Here is a 24442-nt window from a genome sequence, read left to right as displayed (position 1 = left end):
TTGGATTTTTTTCTTTATCTAGTCTATTTAAGATTATGGAAATACCTGGAATGTGTTCTACTGGGCAAAGGCACACAACTGCCTGCTGGACAAAACTGGATCCCTGTCACAGCACCGTGCTGAAAAGCAGCTGCAGAGTAGACAGAACTGTGTAAAAGAGTATTTGCACATTCTACTGCCAGTGTCCTGGGGAGCTGCCCAGAGGGGCTGCTCCATCAGAGAAGAGCTGCCAGGTACAGAGACAGGACCATCTTACCCTGCACACAAAGCTGGAACCCTGCAGCACAGCAGTCCCTGCACAGTGAGCAGTGGCCTTGCCTCTGATCAAGAAAATGGGGTGCAATGAGACCCAACTGCTCCACCCATGGAACAGACTCAAGTATATTTCAGTTACTTTATTTGTATCTATATACATTACATTTTGCTTCTCCAAGTAGTCAAGGCAATTATTCGCAAATAGTTTAGTACATCAATTTTATAAAATACAGCTGAACCAAGTTAGAATAGAAATGCATACATTATAGTACATTAAGTGCTTTGAATAATGACTAGTCTGGCCACCAGCTAGTGAGAAATTCATGTGGTTTTGGTCAGAGGAGACTCCACAGGTAACGCCCCTGAGTCCAGCAGAACTGCTCTACCAGCAAGAGTCCCTCACGAGCTTTTTGGGGACAGAATGCATCCCTGGGCCACTACAAGGCATTCTGCTGTCCACATCATGACTCAAAGTCATTGCTTCTGACTTGGACAAGATTTAGACATTTGTCTCAAGGCCTCAGATCAAAACAACAGAAGAGCCAGTGTAACTCAGAAGAATTTCAGTTGTCACGTTTGCAACTGGGATTTACTTACACATATGCTAAATCTGTGTTATAAAAAGAGAACCAAAGGCTTCATCCTTAGGAATTCTACAGGGACACAGACCAAACACAGCCTCCCGAGCAGCTCTCAAAGATTTGTTTTGCCTGAAGTACTGCTCTCCTTCTGTGAAAATTAAGCTTGGTAGTAAGTGAAATGTCAGGACAACTATTATACTGGAAATGGAACATTTGAGGAAACCCATTCAGCTGCTGGGATTTGAACTAGAAATGCTTACAGCTTTATATCACAGGACACCAAAGATGACCCAGCTCCAGCTGATACTGCAGCTACTGTGATACTCATGACCAGTAGTTTACTCTTTACTCCAGTCTAATCAGGACTGATCTATCAGCCACATCCTGGCCAAAAATTAACTGTTGATGCTAGCTCAAGATCATTCCTGCAAATCTCTCCAACTGCTGTAACTTCATCCCAAGGAGGTCACAATTCACATGTCTCTGGCTCTGTTCATAGGCTGCAAAACAGTGGATGATTCTTGCACTTCTGCAGTGCTGAGGGCCTCATGCTGTCACATTCAGAGGAGTATTAGCCACTGTCAGATGATCAAGCTGCTTACAGCCATCTGCTCCAGACCGGCAGAGACGCAGCCACACATCCCAGGGTAAGGATAAGGGTTACTGGTGACAGGCCAGGCTAGCAGGCCACATTAGCCTAGTGCAGGTGCTGTGACACACGTGCACACACTTGTCCTCCATCCACCAATCCACATACTGATAAAGGTGGAAGGCAACATAATTAGCTACTGTTGGGTCACCTTAGCTGGCCAGGACAGGCAAGTTTTTCCCTGTACACTTTAAGAAGGGAAGGAGGACAACACATGTAAACTTCAGCTGAGACTGGAACACAGGCTGCACAGCAGCTTCTTTCTCATCAATGAGCCAAGATAGTAGGTAGAGGCCACAGAAGTGGGAGTAGCACTGAGCTGATGGACTGGCTGACCTCATTAGACAACGCCACACACAGAGCCAGGCATTTTGGGAGAACATTTCAACAAAAGAGGCAAGATACATCCCAGAGGTGATCAGCTGTACCTGATGTGCTGTGTTGGACTGAAGGGATTCTGGGTAGAGGAAGCAATGAGTACTGTGTCATCTTCCCACAGCACACATCACTGCAGCCTTCAACACTGCTACAGAAACAACTATCACATTGTACTGAAGAATCAGTACACTTTCTTTTCTGCTGCTTCAAGGCCAGCATCTTTGCTCACCTCCTAGTACAGTGTTGCAATACGGTGGGGAAGGCTCCTTCCAACAAATAACTGTTGCCTCCTGGCAGCTCATGCAAGAGCTGCACTGGTTGGTTTTGGAGCAAACAGCTCAATTCTCACTGCTGGGCTTTTCCTTTCTCAGTGCAGCCTACTGTTAGTCACTCCTGAACATCCATTACTATCTGCTGCAGAAAAAAATACTGAACACAGGAGAACAAAATACACATTTCAATCCATAGTTACAGTGATAAGGGCATTATCAGGCAACTGGTTAGAATGAGAAAGTGATCACTAAGATCACTAAGAGCTATCCTGTCCCAGATTTCATGTTCATTTGATGTTCCTCCATCAGAGACTGGAAGTCAAAGTTAAAACTCCTCTTATTTACTGGCCTGCATTATAATGAACCTAAAAAGTAAACTCATCACCTACAAAAATGAGTAAAAATTTTTTAAAAATGGAAAGAAGTGCTTATTGTAATAATATAGAGACTCACAGATCTCTGCAAATCTTCTCCATCATACACGATACCAGTTAGTTCAGGTTTTACTTTTTACAGAAAACAACTACATTCATCTCCATGACAAAAAAAAATCATGTCATGAATGCAAGAAAAACATTCTCCTGGCAATATTTCACCATGAGGTAATTGCATTGCTTGAAAGTAAAAAGGAACTGAAATGGATTTGAAGTGATCTGCCAGGAATGATGGTTGCATTAAGGAGAAAGTTGTCACTAAAGCAGTATACTTCACTTTGTCTAGCAATTTACTGCCTTTACTAAGGAAAGGGTTAATCTGCTTCATAAATATAATTAATCAAGGCTTGTTAAATTAAAGGGTATGTTAGTTACCTGTTTCCAGGAATTTGAGAAACATTCAGATCAAAGTACTGTTTAGGAGTGAAGGGATATGTTTTGAGTTTTGCAGTATACTGATAACTGACAACCCATTTTTATGGGATTCAGCTAAAATGCAATTATGACAGATAAACCAGAGCTGTACTGCAGTAACATGACTTGAAAGACAGAGTCATAGGGCATTATAGATGTGGAGCTGCCTTAAAAAAAATACTGTTTACAGAACCCAGCAAGAATTAAAACTATGGAGCACAAATAGCACAAGTTATTAATGGATCCTAAATAGGTCAATTACAGACCACTGCAACAATAGCAGAACTCATGAATTAACCTCATTCTTCTCTCCCCCACCCACACTTGGGGGGTTTATTTCACATTTTCAGTACCAAGTATCCGCTACAGAAACATTAGCTGTGCATATTCAACACCATTTTGGCAGTGCAAGTCTTCCAGAGATCATGTACTTCTTCACCAACAGGATCTGGAGAGAATCTCAGTTCCTTACAAGGAGACAGCATCACCTTCCCTACTGACAGGAGGGATGTCACTGATCACTGTTGTTCAGTGGTACCTTCCAGTTTAGATCCTTACTGAGGCAGGTTTGCTTATGATTCTCCAAGGGGGGATTAAAGTGCAAGCAGATTTCACACTCTGCAACATGATGCACATGGTCAGTGTAGACATGGAACTGCAATCCTCTTGCTTGCTGCTGGACAGACCACTGGAAGAGAGTGGCCTATAATGTCATTGTCCTCTTGTGCTTTCCCAATATGGGCTTTAGCTCAGCAATTCAGGCCCAGTCCTGTCCAATGGTCTGGCACCATCAGGAAATACTTGTCCATAGCTTCACAAAACCTGGTCCGGTACAGTTCTGGAGAGACCACAGTGGGCATCTTACCTAACGAGTAAGAGTCAAAGTTAGAAATGGGCTAAAGATACTACAGCACAGACAGATGTCACATGATATTACACCAGCAGACAGCATAAACTTGAAGGCAACAAGATAGACTCCTATAAAGTTCAACAACAAACAAGAATAAGGCCTTACACCTGGGAAAGCATAATGCAGGAGGCACAGCACAGGCTGGGATCTCCCTGGGGAGCAGCTCTGTGAAAGGGACCTGAGGATCCTGGTGAACAAGCAGCTCAGTGGGAGTGAACAGTGCTGCCACTGTGGCAAAGAAAGCCAGCAGGAAGGACACTGGGCTGCACCAACAGGGGCATCACCAGACAGAAATCATTATCACACAGTATCCCAACATTACCATTCACCTGGAAGGTGCTACTTCCAGGCCATACCTGGAATACTGGACTCAGTTTTGGTCCCTGCTCCATTATTAAAAAAATACAAATAAATAAAAATAAAAAATGTGGACAGGCTGAAGAAGGTCCAGAGAAGGACCACAGAGATGATCCAAGGTCTTGAGAAGCCTGCCATATGGGGTAAGGCTGCAAGAACTGGGTTTATTCAGCCTTGGAAAAAATGCTGCTTAGAGGAGACCTTATCACCATGTTCCAGTATTTACGGGGTGGCTAAAAAGAAGATGGGAGACTCATTTCACAAGGAGCCACATGGAAAAGATGAGGGGTAAGGGATACAAGTTATTTTCAGGCAGATTCCAATTAGACACAAGAGTAACATTTTTCACAATGAGAACAATCAGCCATTGGAATAGTGTTGCCAGTGAAGTGATGGATTCCCCAACACTGCACAGTTTTAAGATTCAGCTGCACAGGGTGCTGAGCCATCTTGTCTAGAATGTGCTTATGCCTAGAAAGGTTGGATCAGATAACCCTTGTGGACCCTTCCAACCTGGTATTCTACAATTCCTTCCTCTGTTCTGGACAACTTAATCCATCACAAATTTGCATGGTGGGGAAGTTGTGACTATCAGCAGTGTTATAGAAAGCTTCTATGTAACAAGGAAACATAATCAAAATCTTTGCTTTTATTCTGGACTTACCCTGTCCTCCCAAGATACCAGTTGACTTCACCACCATTTCAAGCTTTTTGTCCCAGGTGAAAGTACGAATATAGTCTGTTACAATAAAAAAAAAGAAATCCACACAAAATATGTCTTATTTATTTTAATCCAAGTAACACTCTTTTAAAGTGTATCTATTTCCCCTCAAAGAGGGCAGGAAATCAATAGTCCTTTGTAGTCAGAGCTTCAGTGTTTTCCCTACCAGCTGCCTCATTTTCTGTAGTATTGATTATGTTTGGGTAGGGTGAATACAGTCTCTCAAAAGCCCAGCAAGACTACAATTAATTCTTCCTGTCTCTATAAAACAGGCTGCCCAAGCACGTCTGTGTTTATCCATGTCAGAGTGTCAAAGGCTCATTTACAAGGGTCACTTTGCTCATCCTCATCCCAGAAGCCTCACTAGAAACACTGAGGGTTGGACACCTCTCCATTTAAACTAGTATTTCTCATCACTGCAGCCATCTACACGTTTGCCACTTTATGATAGGGAGGACTGGAAACATCACCAGTGAACATGACTGGAAGATGAGGCAGCAAGAAGACAACTTCTGTATTGTTTCCAAGCCCCTTCCAGAGAAAGCATGCTCAGTTAACACAAGCACATGAACATTTTGGCCTGCAAAACTAAAGCTGCAATAAGATCAGTTTTTCATTACTGGGTATTATCTCCTAAAATTTGACTACAGCTGTAATTATACAATTTTGAATTTACTGGTTTTAGATTTATGAAAGGCTGACATAAGTATTCACATTTCATCTCACTTGTGCTTAACACAAAACTCATCCAGACCTGACAATCTTAAGATTTATTCATTTATCTGAATACTCTTTGAAAACATTACTGAGAGTGTTTTGGGACAGATGTCAGTGAACGGTTTGATCACTAACAACTTGCTCCAAGGCCCAGAGTCCCACACAACAGAGCCTACAAATAAAGTTTTCAAAGCTTTTCACAGACCTAACTTACTCGTTTCCTGTATCACATTAGGATCTAAAGCAGGTAAAGATACTGACCTCAGATTCAAACACAATCCAAGCTAAAAGTTTTTAGTTCCAGTCCAATACAAATTTAAGCTTGAGTACTTTAAGTTCTCAGGGTATCATCTAGAGAACATTCTCATAGCCTGATAGAGCAGGCATGTTCCTTCTCCTTGATAATACTTGCCTTCACCAAGTTCCTTCACATATTTGTGTTAAACAGTGAAGGAACTGGTAGCTTTAAATATCATTAAATTATCTTTAATCAGATAAGACTTCACATAGGACAAAAAACAGCCACACAAACAGGAGAAGCACATGGTCAGTGTAGTGCCATCCTGTTAACACCAATATTCAAGAGTCTACAAATCTAGAAAGTAATAGCAACTTGCAACAAGCAACAGCTTTCTTTGTAGCTGGCTTAATTCTCAACTAGAAATGTTATTGAAATGGCTTTCAAGCTTTATCAGAATAAGAGTAATCCAGACCTCCCATCCTCTCATCTGGAAGCATTTCTGAGCTGAGTTTCAAGACCATTTCATTTCCCCAAGTCAATTCCACATCCTGCAAAATTGCCTCACCTCTAAGAGTTCTGTACTACAGAAGTTTGTCCGTCTAAACTGTTTGTCTGTCCCTACTTTCCAGTATCAAGCAAGGTAATTACTGCATTACCACCCATATTATCCAGGTCGGACTATTTGATTATATGAGACCTCATGATGTTTTTAACTTCTTCCTTCCAATTCTACCAATACTCTTACTCCTTAGAGTCCCTCCACACAAGATTTCAAAGACTATGTAAACATGACTAAACTGAAGTTCACAGATCAAACACATAATAGCATTCAAATATCTTCCCCTGCTTCAACTGGAGTCAGAGTGTAGGTTAAACTACCTTTGAGGCCTCCTGCATATACTCATAGCAATGCAAATGCTAATCTGAGCCTATACAAGACCTGGGCGGAAGGCTTCATGCCCCCACTTGGAATACCTGTAAGAGGGGAGGGTGGTATTCCACCAGCGAGAAGACGAGATTTACTGACACACATCTCTCTAGTGGTAGCACAGTTCTAAGAGTACTATGAAAACCTAAACCAGAAGAGAACCATTTCATCATCTGAGAGCAAGAAAACACAAAAGACAACCTACCAATGATCCCGACAACCAGCTCATTGTTGGTATCATCACGACCCACCAGCAGGGAATAGTCGATGATGAGATGGCTGGAGAGGAACTGGGAATCGCTGTGTATGGAGGCTTTCAGCACAGCTTTGCAATGGGAACGGATGTACAAAGGATTGTCCCGCACCATCTTCAGAAGGTTTTCATCCAGCAGGACTACATCACAAGTTTCCTTGCCTGTGTCTGTTTTAACATTTCTATTTCGGAGGGAGCCCTTCAGGTCAAACACCTGCAAATGGAGAACAGCACTATTTTGTTCCATTTTTCTAGGTTAAAGACTTCAGTACTCAACATCTGAGAAGGCAGCAGAGCCGGGCAACTCTTTCCTTCTCTTTAGGAGGAAGACAACTGAAAAAAGGTATTTTGTAGAGAATAGCATGTAAGCCTGGGTGGAAGCTCTGCCACCTCAATTCACAAGTTTTAGGCAAGTTATTTCACTAATATTTAGTCTAAATTAAGAGAAAAAGTGTCTCTAGTTTTTATATTGCTTAGGTAAACTCAGTTTTCCAGCCAGTTCCTACAGAGTTAATTGCTGACAAAAGCAAAGCCACTGAAGAGGGAGGTGGGTGGTGCATGAAGCGCTAGTTAACACTGGCAAGGCAAGAGACAGACCCATCATGAGGCTAGAGATGATCTCTGGAATTCTCCAGCCCAAAGTCCTGCTTCAAGCAGGCCCTTTTAGAGAAAATTTTTCAAGTTCTGTCCAGTCAAGATTTCACCTATTTCCACGGAATAGAGTCCACAGTATGTCTGGATTTCTGTTTCGTAGTGCCTGAGCCCTCCTCATGATTTAAACAACACACAAACAAAAAGAAAACCCACATCATCTTTTACGTCCATTTAGAATTCCCTCCATCTACTTCCTCCCAAAAACATTCCCTGTTTGAAGTCAGGCACTGAGAGGTAAAGTGTAAAGAACCGATACTATCTAGATTTAGATTTTTGTTTGAATTTCCTTTTCGGCTTCAAATCTCTATTTAAAGATAATTTCCCCCTAGTCATTTTAAGATCTTCATTCTACTGCCTGATAAAGGTTGCTTTCCCTTGACTAAGAGCAAGACTGAACTCAAAATCTTGTCCCACACCTGAAGTGGTCCCACAAAAGAACAGTGGGTTGAAAAAAATAGTTAACTCTCCCCACTACAGAGTAACTCTCTCTGAGTGAGGCTCTCATTCTAAACAAATTAGTATGTAATTCAGTCAGTTCCTCTGAAAGTTTTGTAAAAAGGTTTTACATTTTGCTAACCAGGTTAGCAATGCTTTCTCTCAGACACCAGAGACACAGGGACAAACAAGACTTCTAAAGACTGAACTCTGCACAAGAGCTATTTGAACTAGCCAATATTGGCATCAAGTTCCTGAGGATCACATATCAAGGAAGAAGCACAAACTGCCACCTTTGAGCAGTGCTAGATGTCAACAGCACACAGAAGTTACCTAGACAGCTATGAATGACCCTGCTCTTTCTCCCAGTCACAACTGCACTGCAAGGGAACAGAACACTTTGCTCTTACCTGAGCCATTTTCCTGCCATAGAAAAGGTTTTCCATGACAAGCAGATCCAGCTTCTTTTCAGTGTTGTTTTGAGAGTTCTTGTAACCAATTCGATATACCCCAAGGATTTTAGCCAGTGCTGTGGGCTTCTAATGAAGACAAGACATGGGTTAAGATCTGTGTAGACCCAGTTAGCAATCCCATACCAGAAGCACTACTGTTCTGTCTGACTGTGTATTACAGCTTAGAAGTGCAAGCATAATTTCCACTTACATCTTAAAAACATGTTATTAGTGTAACCCACACCCTCCAACATTTTCTTTTGTTTAAATGAAAAAGGTTAATAGAAACTTCTACTAGTCTTTAAAATACAGAACTGCCTAAAATAAAAAGCACTTTTTTTTTTATTACCTTCTGCTGAACTGCATTAGTGATGTAAGTGAAGTAGTGCGGAGCAAAGTCAAGGAATGACTGGACTTCCAGACGAGGCATTTGCTTTAATATGAATCTATCATCTGTTTTAACATCAGACAGAGGCAACAGGGTTACATATGATTATATGATACATGAGATTATAAGAAACACTGTCTTTAACAACAAGTTTTCCTTGAATTATACTCAAGTTTTTGTTTTCTGAAGCCTGCCTGGGAGTACAACCCTTCTGTTCAACTGGCCTTCCTAGCTGCTGCAGAACTGAAAAACAGAACTACATTTTCTTCTCCTGCATGTACAAAGAGACAAATAACTTGATACTGAAGACCCCAGAACAATCCACTCAATTTTTGCTTCTGAGTGGCTGCTTTACAATCAGCAACCCTCTGGACAGAGGTTATCAGGAATTAAATGACACACTAACCACCACCATACAGAAATAATACCTCCAATTACAAGTGGGGAAGAAGCTGCATTTACCCTCAGTCACATAGAATGCAGCTCCAGATTTGCCACCTCGTGCCTGCCAGGGCATTGAGTGAGAGAGGGATCGGATGAAATCCTCCTCACTGCTCCCCAGGATCACTTCACGCATCCTGTGAAACTCCCCAGCGTAATAAATCCGGCAGTAGAACTTGGCATTCGCATCTGAGAACTCTGCAAAAAATGGTTTTCTTCAATGACAGCATGGAACACGCACTGACTACCTGAGACAACACTGAGATTTTACTTATGTCTAGAGGAGTGTTACTGTGCTAAACATCTCTCTCATGCTTACTGTAATTCAGAAGTTTCGACCAATGGGATTTAAGTGGAAAACTGACAGGAAAGTCAACTTCCTCTAGATTAGCTCACAGTATATGTCATGGGAAAGTGTTGAGAAAAAATACTTTATGGAGTATTTTTGCAAAAGAGATTGATTGCAGTAAGTAAAAATTGCATTGCTTTTTTCTTGATTTGCTTTTCTTTCATGACAAATACCAAGAAAAAACAACTATTAACTTCAAGACTTCCACAACACATGCATGAAGAAATGAGTTTGTCAGCTAAGTTGTTATTTACAACTACTCACGGAGTTCCACATGGGGATTCACCACCTGTTTCTTCTGTCCATCTCCTCCATCTCCATCATCTGAAGGCATAAAGAGCATTCAGTCAGGGCTATTCACTAGTATTACCGAGAAAGCCACATTAGGTACTGCTTGTAAACTCACATTACAAAAAAAATCTTTTTTTTTTTCCAAAAATACAGAGGAAACTATACACAGGCAATTAGAAAAACTATAGTTGTACTAGAAATAGTATAGAATACTATAATTGTATAATAGAATACATATGCTAGAAGGGCACTGCTGTTGGACACAAAACCAGTCTCTCTCCATTCATTTTCCATTAGCTAAAACAATGAGAACTATACAGCAAGAGAAAGAGAGAAAGGACTGCTTAACTAGAGTCAACTCAATCTAAAGGTATTCAAGACTACTCCATATCCCTATAGCGTGTGTTTGAAAGATCCTGTTCCCCTTATCACAAAGAAAAGCAATTATTTAGGAAAAAACCCCACATTTGATGTTCAAATAATTCATTTCAATGCCTACTGAGTAACCTTGGACAATTGAAAAAGCACAAGCAGGAGTGCATTTGGGGCCTTGCCGGGATGGATGAGGTTTGGGAGAAGTAACAACCCAAGAGAGAAAATTAACTCTGCAGTCTTGTACCTTGAGCCTCTGCTCCTTGGCTTTCTGCTCCCTCTTTGCCCATCTGCCCAACCTGGTAGTAAGCACTGTCAGCACCACGTAAGGTCTCTTTCTTCTGGGAAGACAGGTCTGGGCTCTTCCCTCCCGTGCCACGGAAAAAAGACAAAACACTAGATGGTTTCTTTGCTACAGTGGAAAGTGAAAGGAATAGAAAAGATGGTGTTGGCATTTTCACAGGCAGTTTAATAACAGCATTTAATAACACATTCCCCATTCATTGTTCTATCTGGAGGAATTATGCCATATAACTATAACTCATTTGCTATCCTTTAGGCAACTAAGGTCCATGGGGGTGGATGATCTAGTGTTCTGAGTAGCATCCTAGACTGCAGACACATTTGAAAACACGGACCAAGAATGAGTGTCTTTAATACAGTAAGAATTTCATGTCTCCATTTCAAAATATTTTAACTGCATCTCTTTAAAGAAGGCCAAAAGAAGGGCATCATATCCCACTGAACAGGCTAGATTAAAGAACAACCCTAGGTCTACTACATAATAACATTAAATTAGGGAATGACAGTTTGATCTCATAAGAATCAGAGAAATCCTAGGACTTCAAAAAACAAAAAAAAAAAAAACCAAAACCACACACTCCCACCCCTCTCATGTGTTACATTATGTCAACACTAAGACTAGTCATAATTTCAGCTCAGAATGCTGAAATTATGAAATTTTTCTTCCCCACATGAACTAGAAGCCAGGTTAAGTGGGCTCAAGTCTGAGCTGGGACTAGCATCATGGATGATTTCGGCAAAATGGTCTTACGCTGTTCTGGCTCTGCATTGCGAAGTGGGCACACGTTAGCCTCAGGAAGGCGGACAGGGCTGCTGCTCTTGGGTTTGCTGTCTGACATGCTGAAAGGAGAAAGAACAAAAGAAAAGTCAGGCATCAACAAATGCTGCCACCCAAAACACTACTGCCTTATGCCTAGATATTTATTTCTCCCCCTTGCCAAAACACTAAGGGAAAAAGACACCATTTAAAGGTGGAACAGTGTGTGACTCTCCAAAGTTGTCCTCCTCCATCTTCCTAAAAAATATCTCTCAGGGTCCATAGGAACAGTTTCATCCATGACCACAGCAAAGGTAAGCAGGCCCAGTACTCCTACCATGCATGTAGCCAAGAGATTAGGAGATGGAGGGAGCATGCTCCATAACGTGAAATGGAAACTCACATACTGGAGGATGTGTTGATTACATGGAATGTGTCAGATTCTATCAGAAAGCAGAGATCCTAACAGGCATATTTTGAGATTTCTTCCCTATCCTAGTTTTGGCTTATTCACTACCATCACTATGTCTTCACTCTATGTACTGTAGTTCCTGCATGTAACCTGTTTGGTTGTAGTCCTTCTTCAGAACTGTTCTTCAGAGATGCTTTGGACAACTCATCCAGGGCATTTCTGTACTCCTTGCAACTGATGGGGAAAGAAGAAAAGAAGGGAAAGGACCCAAAATAATTAAGTGTTCTCTTGGAAACTCTGCAATACCAGCCCAAAATTCAGTTCAGAGACAACCACGGGAAACAAAACACCATAGTAGAAAAATCTCTGCTTTATTTTTTCTTATTCTTAGAACTTAGTTTTCTTAGAACAGAAGCTGCTCTAGACAATACTGAAGGAAAAATATCCTCTTATTTCCCCCACACACACAATTTAAGAATGCACTTCAAAAATCTGCTGCCTTGTGACATGCAAACCCAAAGGCTTACTGAAACAGCTGGTGAGAAGAGCTGAGCAGTAGCAAGAGCTGCTATGACCAAAGGTAGGCAAGAAACAGACTGTAATATCAATATGAACAGCTGTTCCCCAATTCCACTGCACTTCCTCCAGTTGGAGAGGCTGAGTAAACCTTAGCTGCACTTCTTTCTCTAGTAATATCTCATTAAAAGAAACACCACACAACTAAGTCATTTTGGCATACTAGAGTTCCATTAAAAAAGTCCAAAATACAGTTGCACTTTCATAATCTCAGCAGTAAAAGGAAAGAACCCCATCTCTGGCAGAAACTCTAACACAGCTTAATGTAGAAATTCTGTCATGCTTGTTCCCTATCATCAAAATTCAAATGTTCTTCAAAGACAAAAACTGCAAAAGTACAAAGTATGTCAGATGAAAAGCCAAATGACACCAGTACCTGAGAGCAAAAGCTATGATGGAGCTTGGCTCTTTCTCACAGACTGCAATAGGTACACGTTCATGCTCATACATTAGGTAGTGCTTATCTGGGTCACTAAATGAAAACAACAGACTGTCAGTAGATCATAAAAATTTGTGGAAAGAAAAGAAGTTTTGGTCAAAACCCATATTTCATCACTGCACTCCCAGGCACAAGCTGCAAGTCTCAGCATGGAACCAAAGCTCCCCAGATCAGTTTCTCCCAACAGATGCATTCATAACTACATGGTTAATTCTATATGGTAGAGTGTTAGGGCAATCAGCATTTCAAGCAAACTGCTTGGATAAGACGACCAGCTTTAGGTTAGAATAAGAGTCTCTTTCTGTTTAGCAGCCACCGTTTCTAATGGCACCAAAACCTGCCTGAGTTTGGTCTGACTGTCCAGCAGCATAGCCTGCAGAGTGAACTTAGGGGACAAACCTGGACTCCTTTCTAAACAGGCAGTTTATCACAGAAAATTCCCCAAAGCCACCTGGATTCTTGTACGATTTTCTTCAACTTATCTGTAGGGTCCAGTCATTTAGCTTTTACCTCTTTAGCCCAAGGCCTCCGCTCCTACACTGGGGGTAGGATTCACAAGTTAAACTCAGGCTGCCAAACATTAGGCTCACGTCAAACACGAAACACTACAAAGCTCGCAGACCATGTAGCTGAAAGACTTTCCAGCCTGCCCTTCTTCACATGAGAGGGAGACTTGAGGGCACATCCAGCAGCCATTGAACCTGACCTACACCTAGACAATGCCAATTTGAATCCAACCCTTGGAAGAGTTCTGGAAGCAAAAACAAGATGCAGGCATGCAGCTTTAGTTAAGTCTTTGCCAAGGAAGGGCATTTCCACTCCCTCCTTGCAGCAGTGAAATTTGAAGGCACCTTTCTCCCCTCTTCCCCAACCCCTTCATCTCCCACAAGAGCTCTGAGGACGCCTACTAGGAGGAGAAACTGATACTGGCTTTACACAAGGGCAGATCATTCATAAGAAAGGTGACTAACCTACAATCACTGAGAAAGGACACATAAAACTTCCTACCTTGATGAAGTTCTCTATCTTACTCAGAGGCAAACTCAAGTAATGACTTAAATTATACACTGAGCAAAGGAAGCATGCATGGTTCTGCCAGCAATCTGACAAGGTTGCTAATTTTGTACATTTTATATATATTATGCAGTACTTACAAGGGAAAGGGAATGGGGTTATAGTTGTTTCCAGGCAAAAAGTTAGCCAAAATAGCTTTCATAGTAGACTTCTCCTTCACTTGGCTGTCTGTAGATCCCAATGAGTGTCCATCAAACACATCTGGAACACACACATGTCAGGTCTGCATCACAGTACCAAAGTTTAAGCTGTAAATTCAGAAGGATGACTACAGACCAGAGTTATCAGTTTGTCATTTCCTGAAAGGATCTTATACACTTGGCACAGAAAAGCAAGAGAAAGAATCACAACTGAGCTATACCTTCTGAGCTGCTTGTTGTGTCCTGCTCGGAGAGTGTGTTGGCACCAGTCATATGCTCTGATGCAACCTCTGGAGAGGTGGGCAGCTGTAGATGGGTGGAGCCAGTGGAGCTCTGACTTGATAAAGTCGTCAGGAAACGATCCTCTGAGAGTACAAGGACAATTAAGGACAGAAGAAAGCATTTTACATGGCTGTCAGAAGTGATACTGTTTGCTCCCAGCCCAAGCTATAACCAGGATCTACTTTCAGAAAGTTTTTACTTATAGAAGGCCACACAGACCAAAGGACTGGGCAAGCTCATCATTGTAGCACATAACCTCTAGAAAATGCATACTCTTGTAACTACAAACCCTCAGTATGCCTCACAGGTAAGAGATCTCAGCACCCATAACCAGATCACAGAGGAGAAAAAAGCCATTTCCCAAATTTCATGTAGTTATTCAGTAATTTAGAAAGCCTCTGATTTTTTTTTTTTTTAATTAAAGTTCAAAGGAAAACTCTTGTTGGCCAATTTACTAATCACTAGTAATTCAGCTTCATATTAGAAGCAGATGGCCAACTTCAATCTTACCATTAGAAAAAACAAATGTGACATGACAGGGGTTTGGTGTTTCTCTGATTTATCAAATTTGACAAAAGCTTCCATATTACGTCAAGAAAAGGGCTACAACATGCTTCTTTTGGCATCTTATGAAAAATAAGCAACAGACCTTTCTCTCCATTTTGCAGCGCTGGAGAAGCATTGCGTGGGGAAGCATCCATGCTACTGATCTAGGCAGAATAACAAAACATGCCAAGCTCTTTACAGCTGTACTCCTTCTTGTGTGGAACACTTACAAAAGCAGATGTATTACAAGAGAGCACTCCCACCCACTTCTCAGCCTCTGTATGTCACTGTCTCTGTTACCACAAGAAGAAGACAAGGCAACAGCAACTCAAGCTCACAGGACGCCTATAATGGATGTTATGATAGCAGTGTGTGCTGCTTTGAACACTACACTCTCCCTCTCTAAGAACTATCTAAATCAAGATAAGGTTTCTTTAGCACCTAACAAATATGTGTTAAGTGGAAGGGGTGTTTGTGCATGCAGCAGAGAAACCCCACGGTCTCTAGGTTTTTAGAGCACCTTGCTATGGTAGAACTATTGGGAGCTCAGCCTCCCGGTATGATGCTTATATTGTACTGCCTTGCAGCCCAGACATTTCTTCAGAGCTCCTTCCAAAGGGTGGAAGTTCAGCATGTCAGCAGCATGTGTATCCTTGGACAGAGCTCTTGAGGCAGCAGCCCAAAACCAGTTATCCATCCCTTCAAGTCAGTTCTCACAGGATACCTCACAAAACATCACATCTCAAAATGCCCTTATCAGACCTTTCTGTGTCATTTGCTCTACCTCTCAATATTATTCGTCTTTTCTTTTTGACAAGGGATGCACCTGATGGGCAACAACCTAAAATTGAAGGAGATGGCCCAGTTCCTGTCTAGGCACTTGGGAATGACTGCAGCTCTCTGCTGGCAGTGTTCACATCAACACCACATAAGCATCACAGAAAATCATCAACCCCAATTCATACTTACACTTGCTCTCTACAATATGGCTTTTAGTTCAGATCGTTTAGGAAAAGATACATATAGTAACATACAATTTAAGCTTTTACAGTTGAAAACTACAGAATGCAGTAAAGCCAGTTTACAAAAGCTTTACTAGCTTTAGTTTACTAAAGCTAGTTTACTAATTATTAAAGAGAACTCAAGCCAGTCTTAAGACTACTGTGTTGCCCCAGAAAAAAAAAATGTTTAAGAGGTTTATAGCCTGCTAGCCATACCTTGCTTTCTTCTCCTTGCCTCAGTCTCCCAGGGCTGGGTGGTACTGATGGACGTTTTCTCCCTTTCTCTTGTTGGAAGAGATCCTGCAATCTTTAACAAAAAACAACAGTAATAAACCAACCAAACAAAAACAACCCACACAAAACCACCACCAACAAAGAAAAATTAATCAAAAGGTAGGTTTCTCATATTATCTCTGAATGACACAAGTTATGAAGTTTCTCCATACCAAACTCATGATTGCTGCTAACACATGTCAAAGATGTATCAAATGGCCAAAGAAAGAGCATTTACTTCACCTCAGATTATTTCCCCCAATCAACAGGTCCCATGCTTCCCTCTTCCCATCTCTTCCACCTCTATTCAAATGAAAATTTCTCCTCCAGATGCAAGTTGTGCTCTATAACACAATGCTTTTATCATATGGCCTCAAATGATTTTCTGTTCCAATCGATCAGCTGTGTGTTCTTAACCAGTAGAGCACATTCAGCACAAGCTCTATAGAGCAACTGCTCCATAGTGAAAGAAACTACAGCTGGAGTTCTGGGAGCTCTTCCCTCCCAGAACCAACAAAGTATCAGTGTTGCTCATGATTCCAGCAGGTGCCCTCTTACCTATTATTCCAGGCTTGCAGCATCTCACAAAGTCCTTGCTTTTTAGCTATCAAAGACTCAAAAACGGATTGCAGCTGTTGAGGTGTGTCCAGTGATGATGAAAGCAGCCTTGCTTGGATTTTCTCAGTCCAGTTTCGAAACTCTCCTTCTTCCATCTGCCAAAAGGAAAACTGTCAGTGTTATCTCACCAAGATGACACAAGATCTGAGTAGCTCCTCCACACACTTAGCCTATGGACCACTGGTATAAAAATAGTCTATTACCTCCTTTTGAGCAAAGAGGTCTTCCATCTTCTCTTCCCTAGTTTTGCTGAAAGTATCCGTTTTCAGAGAAGCAAGGCGATCATCCACAGCAAGATAGACTTGGGACACCCTGTCAACAGTGATGCAAAGAATTAAGGTGTGACTACTCTGAACTTCTTCAACATTCTTCTATTAAAGTCTGAATGTGTTTAAGCATTTAAGCTTTAAGCATGCATCTGAATGTGTGTAGCATTTAAGAAAAAGGACAATATCTGACAGCCTTCCTGCACAGTAAGCTATCCAACTGTACTCACAGAGAAAGTTGGGAAAACTTCATTTTTAATAGGAGAAACCTAAAAGTTACATACACTGACATTTGTCTCCACAATTTATTCATAGCAGTGGAAGCTGTCAGAGAGAAATACAAATGTCTCAAACACAATACTTACACAGGGGAACTGTTGTGTCATCTGTGATTAGGAAGAATCTGGGTCTGCAAGCTACACCTCCACCAGCAGGGCTCAGAAAAAAATGAGTACCTCTATTTCAGTTCTAAACTAAGCTCCACAGGTTCGGAAGTCAGATGGTCACAGAGACATCCAGCAATACAGGAATGCTGTGACCAAGCAGAACAGCAGTCTGGCTGGATTTGACAGAGTTTTCATCAGGCCTGTCTTCCACCTTTTTATTCCTATATTTATAAAGTGTCTAGGCTCATGATAGTTCACCTTAGACTACAAGGAGGTACAGTCTGCCTGCTGTTGCCATATTCAATAGATAACAAAGGCTAAGAACTTTTATACATCAGAGTTCCATTGCCACATGACCAATATAACGACAACAATCCTCTTCAGACGAGATTTGAGCAAGGTCTTTGCAGTCTTTGAGGGCTGAAGAATTGAAACCCAGTCACATGTTCTATAAAGGAACATTAGGGTAAGAGTACAAAGTATACCCTCAGTTTTCAGGGTTGCCTCCTAGGACCATCTTTCCCATTTAATTTTTAACATTAGAGGATGGAATTAAAAATACTTTAACTGTGCATTTCATAAGGTAACACTTCAGACACCTGCTGACGGTCAGGCTTTCAGTAGCTTGGCAGCATTATTCAGAAACACGCTATATGACTCAGATATCAGTGCAACTATTCAGGGATAGAGAAGAAAAGAATCTTAGTTTCTACTGGCAATGTTTAACCTGACTTGCCACCAAAGAGTTGAGACACTAGTACAGATATAACAAGCAATGGTAACAGATTTCAATGCCACTGTCCCTTGGAAGCATACATGCATGCATGTTTTAAACTATCATTTTTCTATCAAATAATGAATATTTAGCCAAATCTCATCATACTAGCAAAAATAGTTACATGTTCTTCAAATAAAAGTACAAAATACAAATAAGATTACAAAGACATTAAAAACAAAGCTTACTTTTGTGAGAAATCCTTGAGATCCTGCAAAATAGTAACTTTCAATGGAGCCTGTCGTTTGATATAGATCTTGGGGAGTGGGACACACACTTCCAGCAGACGGATTGGAGAGTAGCTGAAAAGGCAACACAACAGTTTGTTACAAGACCCACACAGTATTAGTTCTACACCATACTGAGGTTTGAGGCCCTTACATGAAAAGGGCACTGTCAATGTGTCCAGGGCTCTAGTTACTTTTAGCAGCAATAACACTGTTTATGTATCTCCCAGGCAAGAATTAAAACCACAAATCACATTGCAAAACAAAAATTTTCAAAGCATTTGGAATAAGATAGGGAAAAGCATTTCCCTTCTGTATCATGAACAGGAACCATCCACTCTTGGAACACTGCCCACCTCAGCTAGGACAATGATGCCACCCACAAAGCCCTCTGCGAGCCAGCACACAATCCTGCACCTGTGATTATGGTACATTTATGCTATCCCATGCTGTACCTGCAGTGAGGGACAGACCTGATGAATCCTTGGTAGAGCCATATGCTTCATACAGTACCAGAGAGAGAGAGGGAAGCTTTTAGCAGTGGAACTTACCTGAAAGATGCCACCATCTGGTTATAGGAAAAATACTGGTGATAGTCGTGGTGAATGGAATGCCCACAAGGCTCTGCATTGGCCCTTCGAGTGTACTGGTACCCATAGAACCTCAGCTCAAGGTATTTTGCAAAAGACATAGACCAAGAGTCATTGGAAAGGGGAACAACTGGTGTCACCTAAAAAATTGAAAGGCAAGTGTCTAAATTTCATCCTTCAAACAAGATTAAGGACAGGATAATCAGGCAGCAACCTAGTAGTTCTAGTACCAGAAGCACCCATGACCCTGAAACATACTTAACAACAAAGATAGCATTTATGCATAGCAAAGGCAAACACATAGTTAAATTAAACCTGATAAACAACAACTGCTAGCTGATGATGAATGGTGCTAAGATGGGGGAGTCCAAACATACCCCTGATAGAAGCTTATTTCTGGGATGCTATTTCTCTGTATAGAGTCAATTTCCAGCAACTCAGCCAGCAGCAGTGGCCATATCATATACTTTTTCCCTTGTGATTCTCCAGCTACAAATGTGTTGGTACTGCTTTGCAGCATACTTCAGAAGTGCTTGCAAGCTTAGAGCTTTCCACACACTTAACAACCTCAAACACGTAAGTGTTTACACGAGCACACAAAAATAAAAGGTTATAGTGCAGCTGTATACATAGCAGCACAGGGCTTGCTGTCAGCAACTGTGTCAACCTCCTCCAGGTATCTGTAAATCCAACACCCATGCTTAAGGCAGCATAAGTAGGTGACCTGAGTCATCCGTATGTGTAATTTAGATGTTCTACATTTCAGGTACTGCATGAATCTTTTTTAATTAAGTCTTATTCTTGTCTCTTTGAAGGTGCTTCATGTTTAGCTAGACATGAGCATCCAGTTAGCAATGTTTTTTTAGCTAAATTACAGAACAAACTTCAGATAATACACAATCTTACTATCTTGTGGGCTTTTTAAATCGATTTACTATTTCTTTAATGAAGATGTTACTTCCTAATGACTACTAAAGGAACTCCTGACATCACATTGACGCAATGCTGTTCAGTCTACAGCAGATCAAAGAACAGCAAAGTGGCTTTAACCAATTACTATGCCAGTAGGTCTTGGTGTCAGCCCTTGCCCATATGCTCATAAAGATTCACTGCAAGAAAGGGACCACAGTCTTCACCTCTAAGTGGACATCTCCATTTTTTCAGCTTAGATCTACCCTCTCAGAGTCAGTTTTGACCTTCTAACAAGACTACCTCACACAAGATTTTTCACCCTCAAGGGCCCCAATTCTAAAAGAGGCATTTGTAGGTAACATGAGGACATATGATCAGTAACAGGTTTTCTGCCAGTTTAGCCACAGCTCCAGGTGTGAACACTTTCTCAAAAATGCTTTTCCATACAAAGCCAGTCACAACAAGAACACTAAATTGGAATAGCAATGATTCTGAAGTCCACATCCTTACCTGTTTGCACAGTCTGCACCAGGAGTAAGTAAGGATGGTGTGCTGGTACCCAGGGACAGGGGAGTCCAGCTCCTTTAACACAATCTGCACACAGCCTTGCCCATGAACAAAGCGACGAATGTGGTGCACCATTGGTGTTTCGCAGAACATGCTGGGACATTGGTAGGAAGGCCTTACAGAGAGAAATAGGAACATTTATGAATGTTCACATACCATGCATTGCTGAAGAACTGATTCCACGGATCTAACACGCCTATGTACTATTTATCTTTTCTGTAAAAGTTTTCTAAGCCTATAGTGAAGGCTGTTTCTGCAGAGCAATTCAGAAGCAGCATGTAGTGAAGTTCCATTGACAGCAATGGCTGTAAAGGTCCCAAAAGCAGTGACTGGATACTGGTTGCTATCACCTTTTTACAATGAATCACTTTCTACCAACATATTTTGTGCAAGGATTAAAGCACCTGTGGAAGTTCTTGGCAAATTAAAAGACTGCTTTGGTGGTGTACCCAAGCAAGTGTTACCAAGGACAAAGATGTGACAAAAAGCCTTCAAAATGGAAATGTTTCAGCTCTTGAAGGAATAGGTAAGCAATACAGTGCCATTGAGCATCTTTGAACAGTAAAACCCATGACCTTTCTTTGGATGGGTTTTTTTAAGTCACGGAAGAAAGACAAAGACCAATACCAGAAAAATAAAAGCTGTATTGTTTAGGTACCAAAGTCAGATAATATATTCTTTAAAACTAGAAAGAGCCTGAAAAAGCTCAGATTCTCCTTGCTTATGTGAAAAAATAAAGAATTTTAATTACTGAAACTGAGAGATTGAGAAGCATTCACTTTAGCACACACTACCTAACAAGCAGAGAGAAGTAAGAATTTAAAAGTGAGCAGCTAAGCTCCTCCTCACTGATCATCACAAGGAGAAATACTTGTTCCTCCAGAAGGCTGAACATCAAGAGCCTTCTGCTACTGCAATTGGCCAAGGGAGAGAACAGAGTAAGCTTGCCTTTTGAGCAGGTGACCTATCCAGCTTCACAGCCTGCTGAGACTCTGCACAGGGTTGCAAGAGCACCAGTTATCACAGAAACGTAACAACTTTTCCCTCTGGGAGATTAAATAAATGACACAGTACTTTGCTAGGGCTAAAAGTGTTCTGGACTGTTTACACTGGCCACCTTGCACATATGACAAAGCCTTACTCTGAGACATTAAATGAGTAGTGTTACCCAGCACTTGTATGAATTTTCAAAGAGGAACCTCAGAAAACTGTGACCAATACAGTTGCTTGTCTTGAAAAACAGACATTGGAATGAATACATGTTCTGACTCTTAACTTGGCCCTTAAATCCTAATTGCTACAAAAAAGTGCTAAGTGAACACATTTGTCTTTATGAACTTATAACCCTTGTTTCATAATCTGTTTCATTTCCTCATGTAGGGAAGTAAGGGGAACAGGGCCAAAATAGGAAAGCAATGGCTGGATGTATTTGCTTGTAACAAGTGAGCATGAGTGAATTAGAATAAGTTCCTCCTTACCTGAAACAGTAGCGCTCCAGAAAAATCCCTAGAGTTAGGTCATTTTTGCCATAGAACTCCATGGTCACAATCCTAAAGAAGAGAAAGAAAAGCTTTAGTGACTGGATGCCATCACCACAGCTGTGCAATGGCCTTTAAGTGCATAGATCTACACCCACTGCTGGCTTCTTTCCAGCCCTGCATAACTTCAAAGATTGTTTTTTTCCACTTGACTACCCTTCCTAGATCCCTGCTGTCAGGTTTGCTGTTAATGAGATCAAAGCCCTACTAGAACAACTTTAAATCTGACATTTAAAAGTCCAATACAATTCAGCTGCACTGATGAAGATTATTCCCAAAAATATCTAGGCACAGAAGTCTAAACAGCTTTAAGCTTCAAGCACTAATGTTTAAACACCTACAAAAAAGATACATCCATAACATGAAAAAAGTCTCAAGAAATCCTTATTCTTCTAGAATATTTAATAGCAACTTTAGTTTCACCAGAACCTGAGGTGACCAAGCCATTTAAATTGTGTATCAGTTTAAGTGTCATAATTCAGATATACCTAATATCACTAATTTACATCCTCTCATCATTGCTGCTTAGTGAGTATATCACCATCCTCTTTGGTTCATTTCTAAGCTTTTACAGGAACTTTAGACTTTTACCTGTAAGAGGGTCATCTCTTTATTTTCACCTGCGTTAAATGATTAAAATCACCTAAGCTAATGATTAAACACCAAGACCTGTTCTGTCTAATAGAGATAAGTGTGTCATAAGTTGCACACAATTAGCAAATTTCAGCCCCCTAAGTTGGAAATAAAGCTCTTAATACTGGTGACTAGAGTATGAGAAAGATAGCAATATATTCCAATGCCACTGTTGGATAATACAATCTACAAGTATTCCAAGATTAACACAAGGCTCGTTTTTGGGCTTGGACATTGTCCTGTGTTCATTTAAACAAACTCTTCTCCAGAAGATTGCATGCAGTGCCTCCCACGCAGAGACATCACTCTGCAGTGAAACACCAACTAAAGCACTTGGTTTCAGGCTGGGCTTTCTCATTCATGCCTTGGGTATTACTTGGGTTGTGCAATACTGCTGTAGATTCATCTGACCACACAAGACCAAAGCCTTTTGTCAAAACTTCCTGTTACAGGATGGGCACAACCTACCAAGAAGTCCTCAAAGAAATACTGCTATGAGGCAGGAACTGACTCTGACTTTGGGAAGGAAAAAAATAGCAACTATCCAAGCTGTAGAGGAGTAGTTTTTATACCAGGGGCTAACACAGGCACTTGGAGCATTGCTGGACTGGGCAGAAGAGCTGCTGAAGAGAACACAGAGCCTCTGATGGTTTACGGGACTCAGGCAATCCACCTAGTAGAGAGAAAACAACTCAATCACTGGTTACAGACAACTCCATTCACACACGACTTCTGTTGACAAAATTCTGTTCTAGTAATTTAATTCAAAGACAAATCTCTGCTTTCTCCTTTTGCCCAGATTAACTTAGCATTATCTCTCAGCCTCAGGTAAACTTATACTATGCATAATTGCTAACTACCATTTTTAGAACAGAGCTCACATGCATAACAAAACCAATGAAAACGCACGTGTTTCTGTGGAAAGGAAGCCAAGAGGAAGAGAAAACAACAAAAGCCCCATGACAAACATACAGAGTTTCCAAATTACTGTTTGATGTAGGACATCTTGGATTCAAAACTCTGCCAATATATTATACTTCAGTTACTCATTCAGGCTATATAAACATATCCATCTTCCTGTTCTCTGGGAAGAGATGTACCATGCTGCTACCAGCTTGGAATGGAGCTGTTTTCCCTTCCACATACTACAAAACTAGGTTGTTACCAAATACTTTTCTTTGATCACTGAATAAATTTAAAACAGCATCAACCAGTCTGATACAGAGAAAGGGCTACTCTTACAGTTTTTAAGATTATGGCCTGTGAAGCTACAGAGATCTACATTTAAGTATCAATTAAAAAGTGACTTCTGCTCATGAATACAAGGGCTGATTGGCTCAGGGACCAAAATGTTTGACTGTTACAACAGCTCAATTCTGCTACTCTTGTTCACAGACTTTTTTCCTAAACAGCTCACAATTCAAGAAAGTCCCAAGATCCTTTTCCTCAGATACAAGTTAGTTACTTTCACAACAGTTTACCAAAACTTGAAATATTTTTATTACAAACACGTACTCACTTGCTTTGAAATTCCAAATATTCCTTCCCCTTCATTATGTGATTTTCACTTTTCTTCAGACCACGCAAACTTTTACAACCAATCAAGTACTTTGATGTAACTACAGCCTAATGCTG

General features: G+C 41.0%; 1 protein-coding gene across 19 annotated transcripts in view; it reads right to left on the bottom strand.

Moving 5' to 3' along the window:
• Positions 1 to 380: 380 nt before the first annotated feature.
• Positions 381 to 24442, bottom strand: part of PIKFYVE (phosphoinositide kinase, FYVE-type zinc finger containing) — a 63887-nt gene continuing 39825 nt past the window's right edge. For all 19 annotated transcript variants that reach the window (XM_086897568.1, XM_086897576.1, XM_086897575.1 and 16 more), the window contains 22 exons: positions 23380 to 23480; positions 22115 to 22186; positions 20580 to 20751; positions 19119 to 19297; positions 18529 to 18642; positions 17117 to 17225; positions 16854 to 17008; positions 16239 to 16329; positions 15125 to 15185; positions 14415 to 14558; positions 14134 to 14254; positions 12917 to 13012; positions 12115 to 12198; positions 11547 to 11635; positions 10740 to 10904; positions 10094 to 10153; positions 9502 to 9678; positions 9001 to 9104; positions 8610 to 8738; positions 7063 to 7324; positions 4915 to 4989; positions 381 to 3848 (listed from right to left, as the gene is read on the bottom strand). In XM_086897568.1, coding sequence (XP_086753694.1) covers positions 3733 to 3848; positions 4915 to 4989; positions 7063 to 7324; positions 8610 to 8738; positions 9001 to 9104; positions 9502 to 9678; positions 10094 to 10153; positions 10740 to 10904; positions 11547 to 11635; positions 12115 to 12198; positions 12917 to 13012; positions 14134 to 14254; positions 14415 to 14558; positions 15125 to 15185; positions 16239 to 16329; positions 16854 to 17008; positions 17117 to 17225; positions 18529 to 18642; positions 19119 to 19297; positions 20580 to 20751; positions 22115 to 22186; positions 23380 to 23480 — 2676 coding nt within the window. In that variant the 3' untranslated portion in view covers positions 381 to 3732. The remainder of the gene's footprint in view (positions 3849 to 4914; positions 4990 to 7062; positions 7325 to 8609; positions 8739 to 9000; positions 9105 to 9501; positions 9679 to 10093; positions 10154 to 10739; positions 10905 to 11546; positions 11636 to 12114; positions 12199 to 12916; positions 13013 to 14133; positions 14255 to 14414; positions 14559 to 15124; positions 15186 to 16238; positions 16330 to 16853; positions 17009 to 17116; positions 17226 to 18528; positions 18643 to 19118; positions 19298 to 20579; positions 20752 to 22114; positions 22187 to 23379; positions 23481 to 24442) is intronic.

The sequence above is a fragment of the Cyanistes caeruleus genome, chromosome 7 (assembly GCF_971803275.1).
Source record: "Cyanistes caeruleus chromosome 7, bCyaCae1.hap1.1, whole genome shotgun sequence".
NCBI classification, from domain to species: Eukaryota; Metazoa; Chordata; class Aves; order Passeriformes; family Paridae; genus Cyanistes; species Cyanistes caeruleus.
Note: the sequence above shows the minus strand (reverse complement) of the source record. Positions and strands in the feature narration are given on the sequence as shown.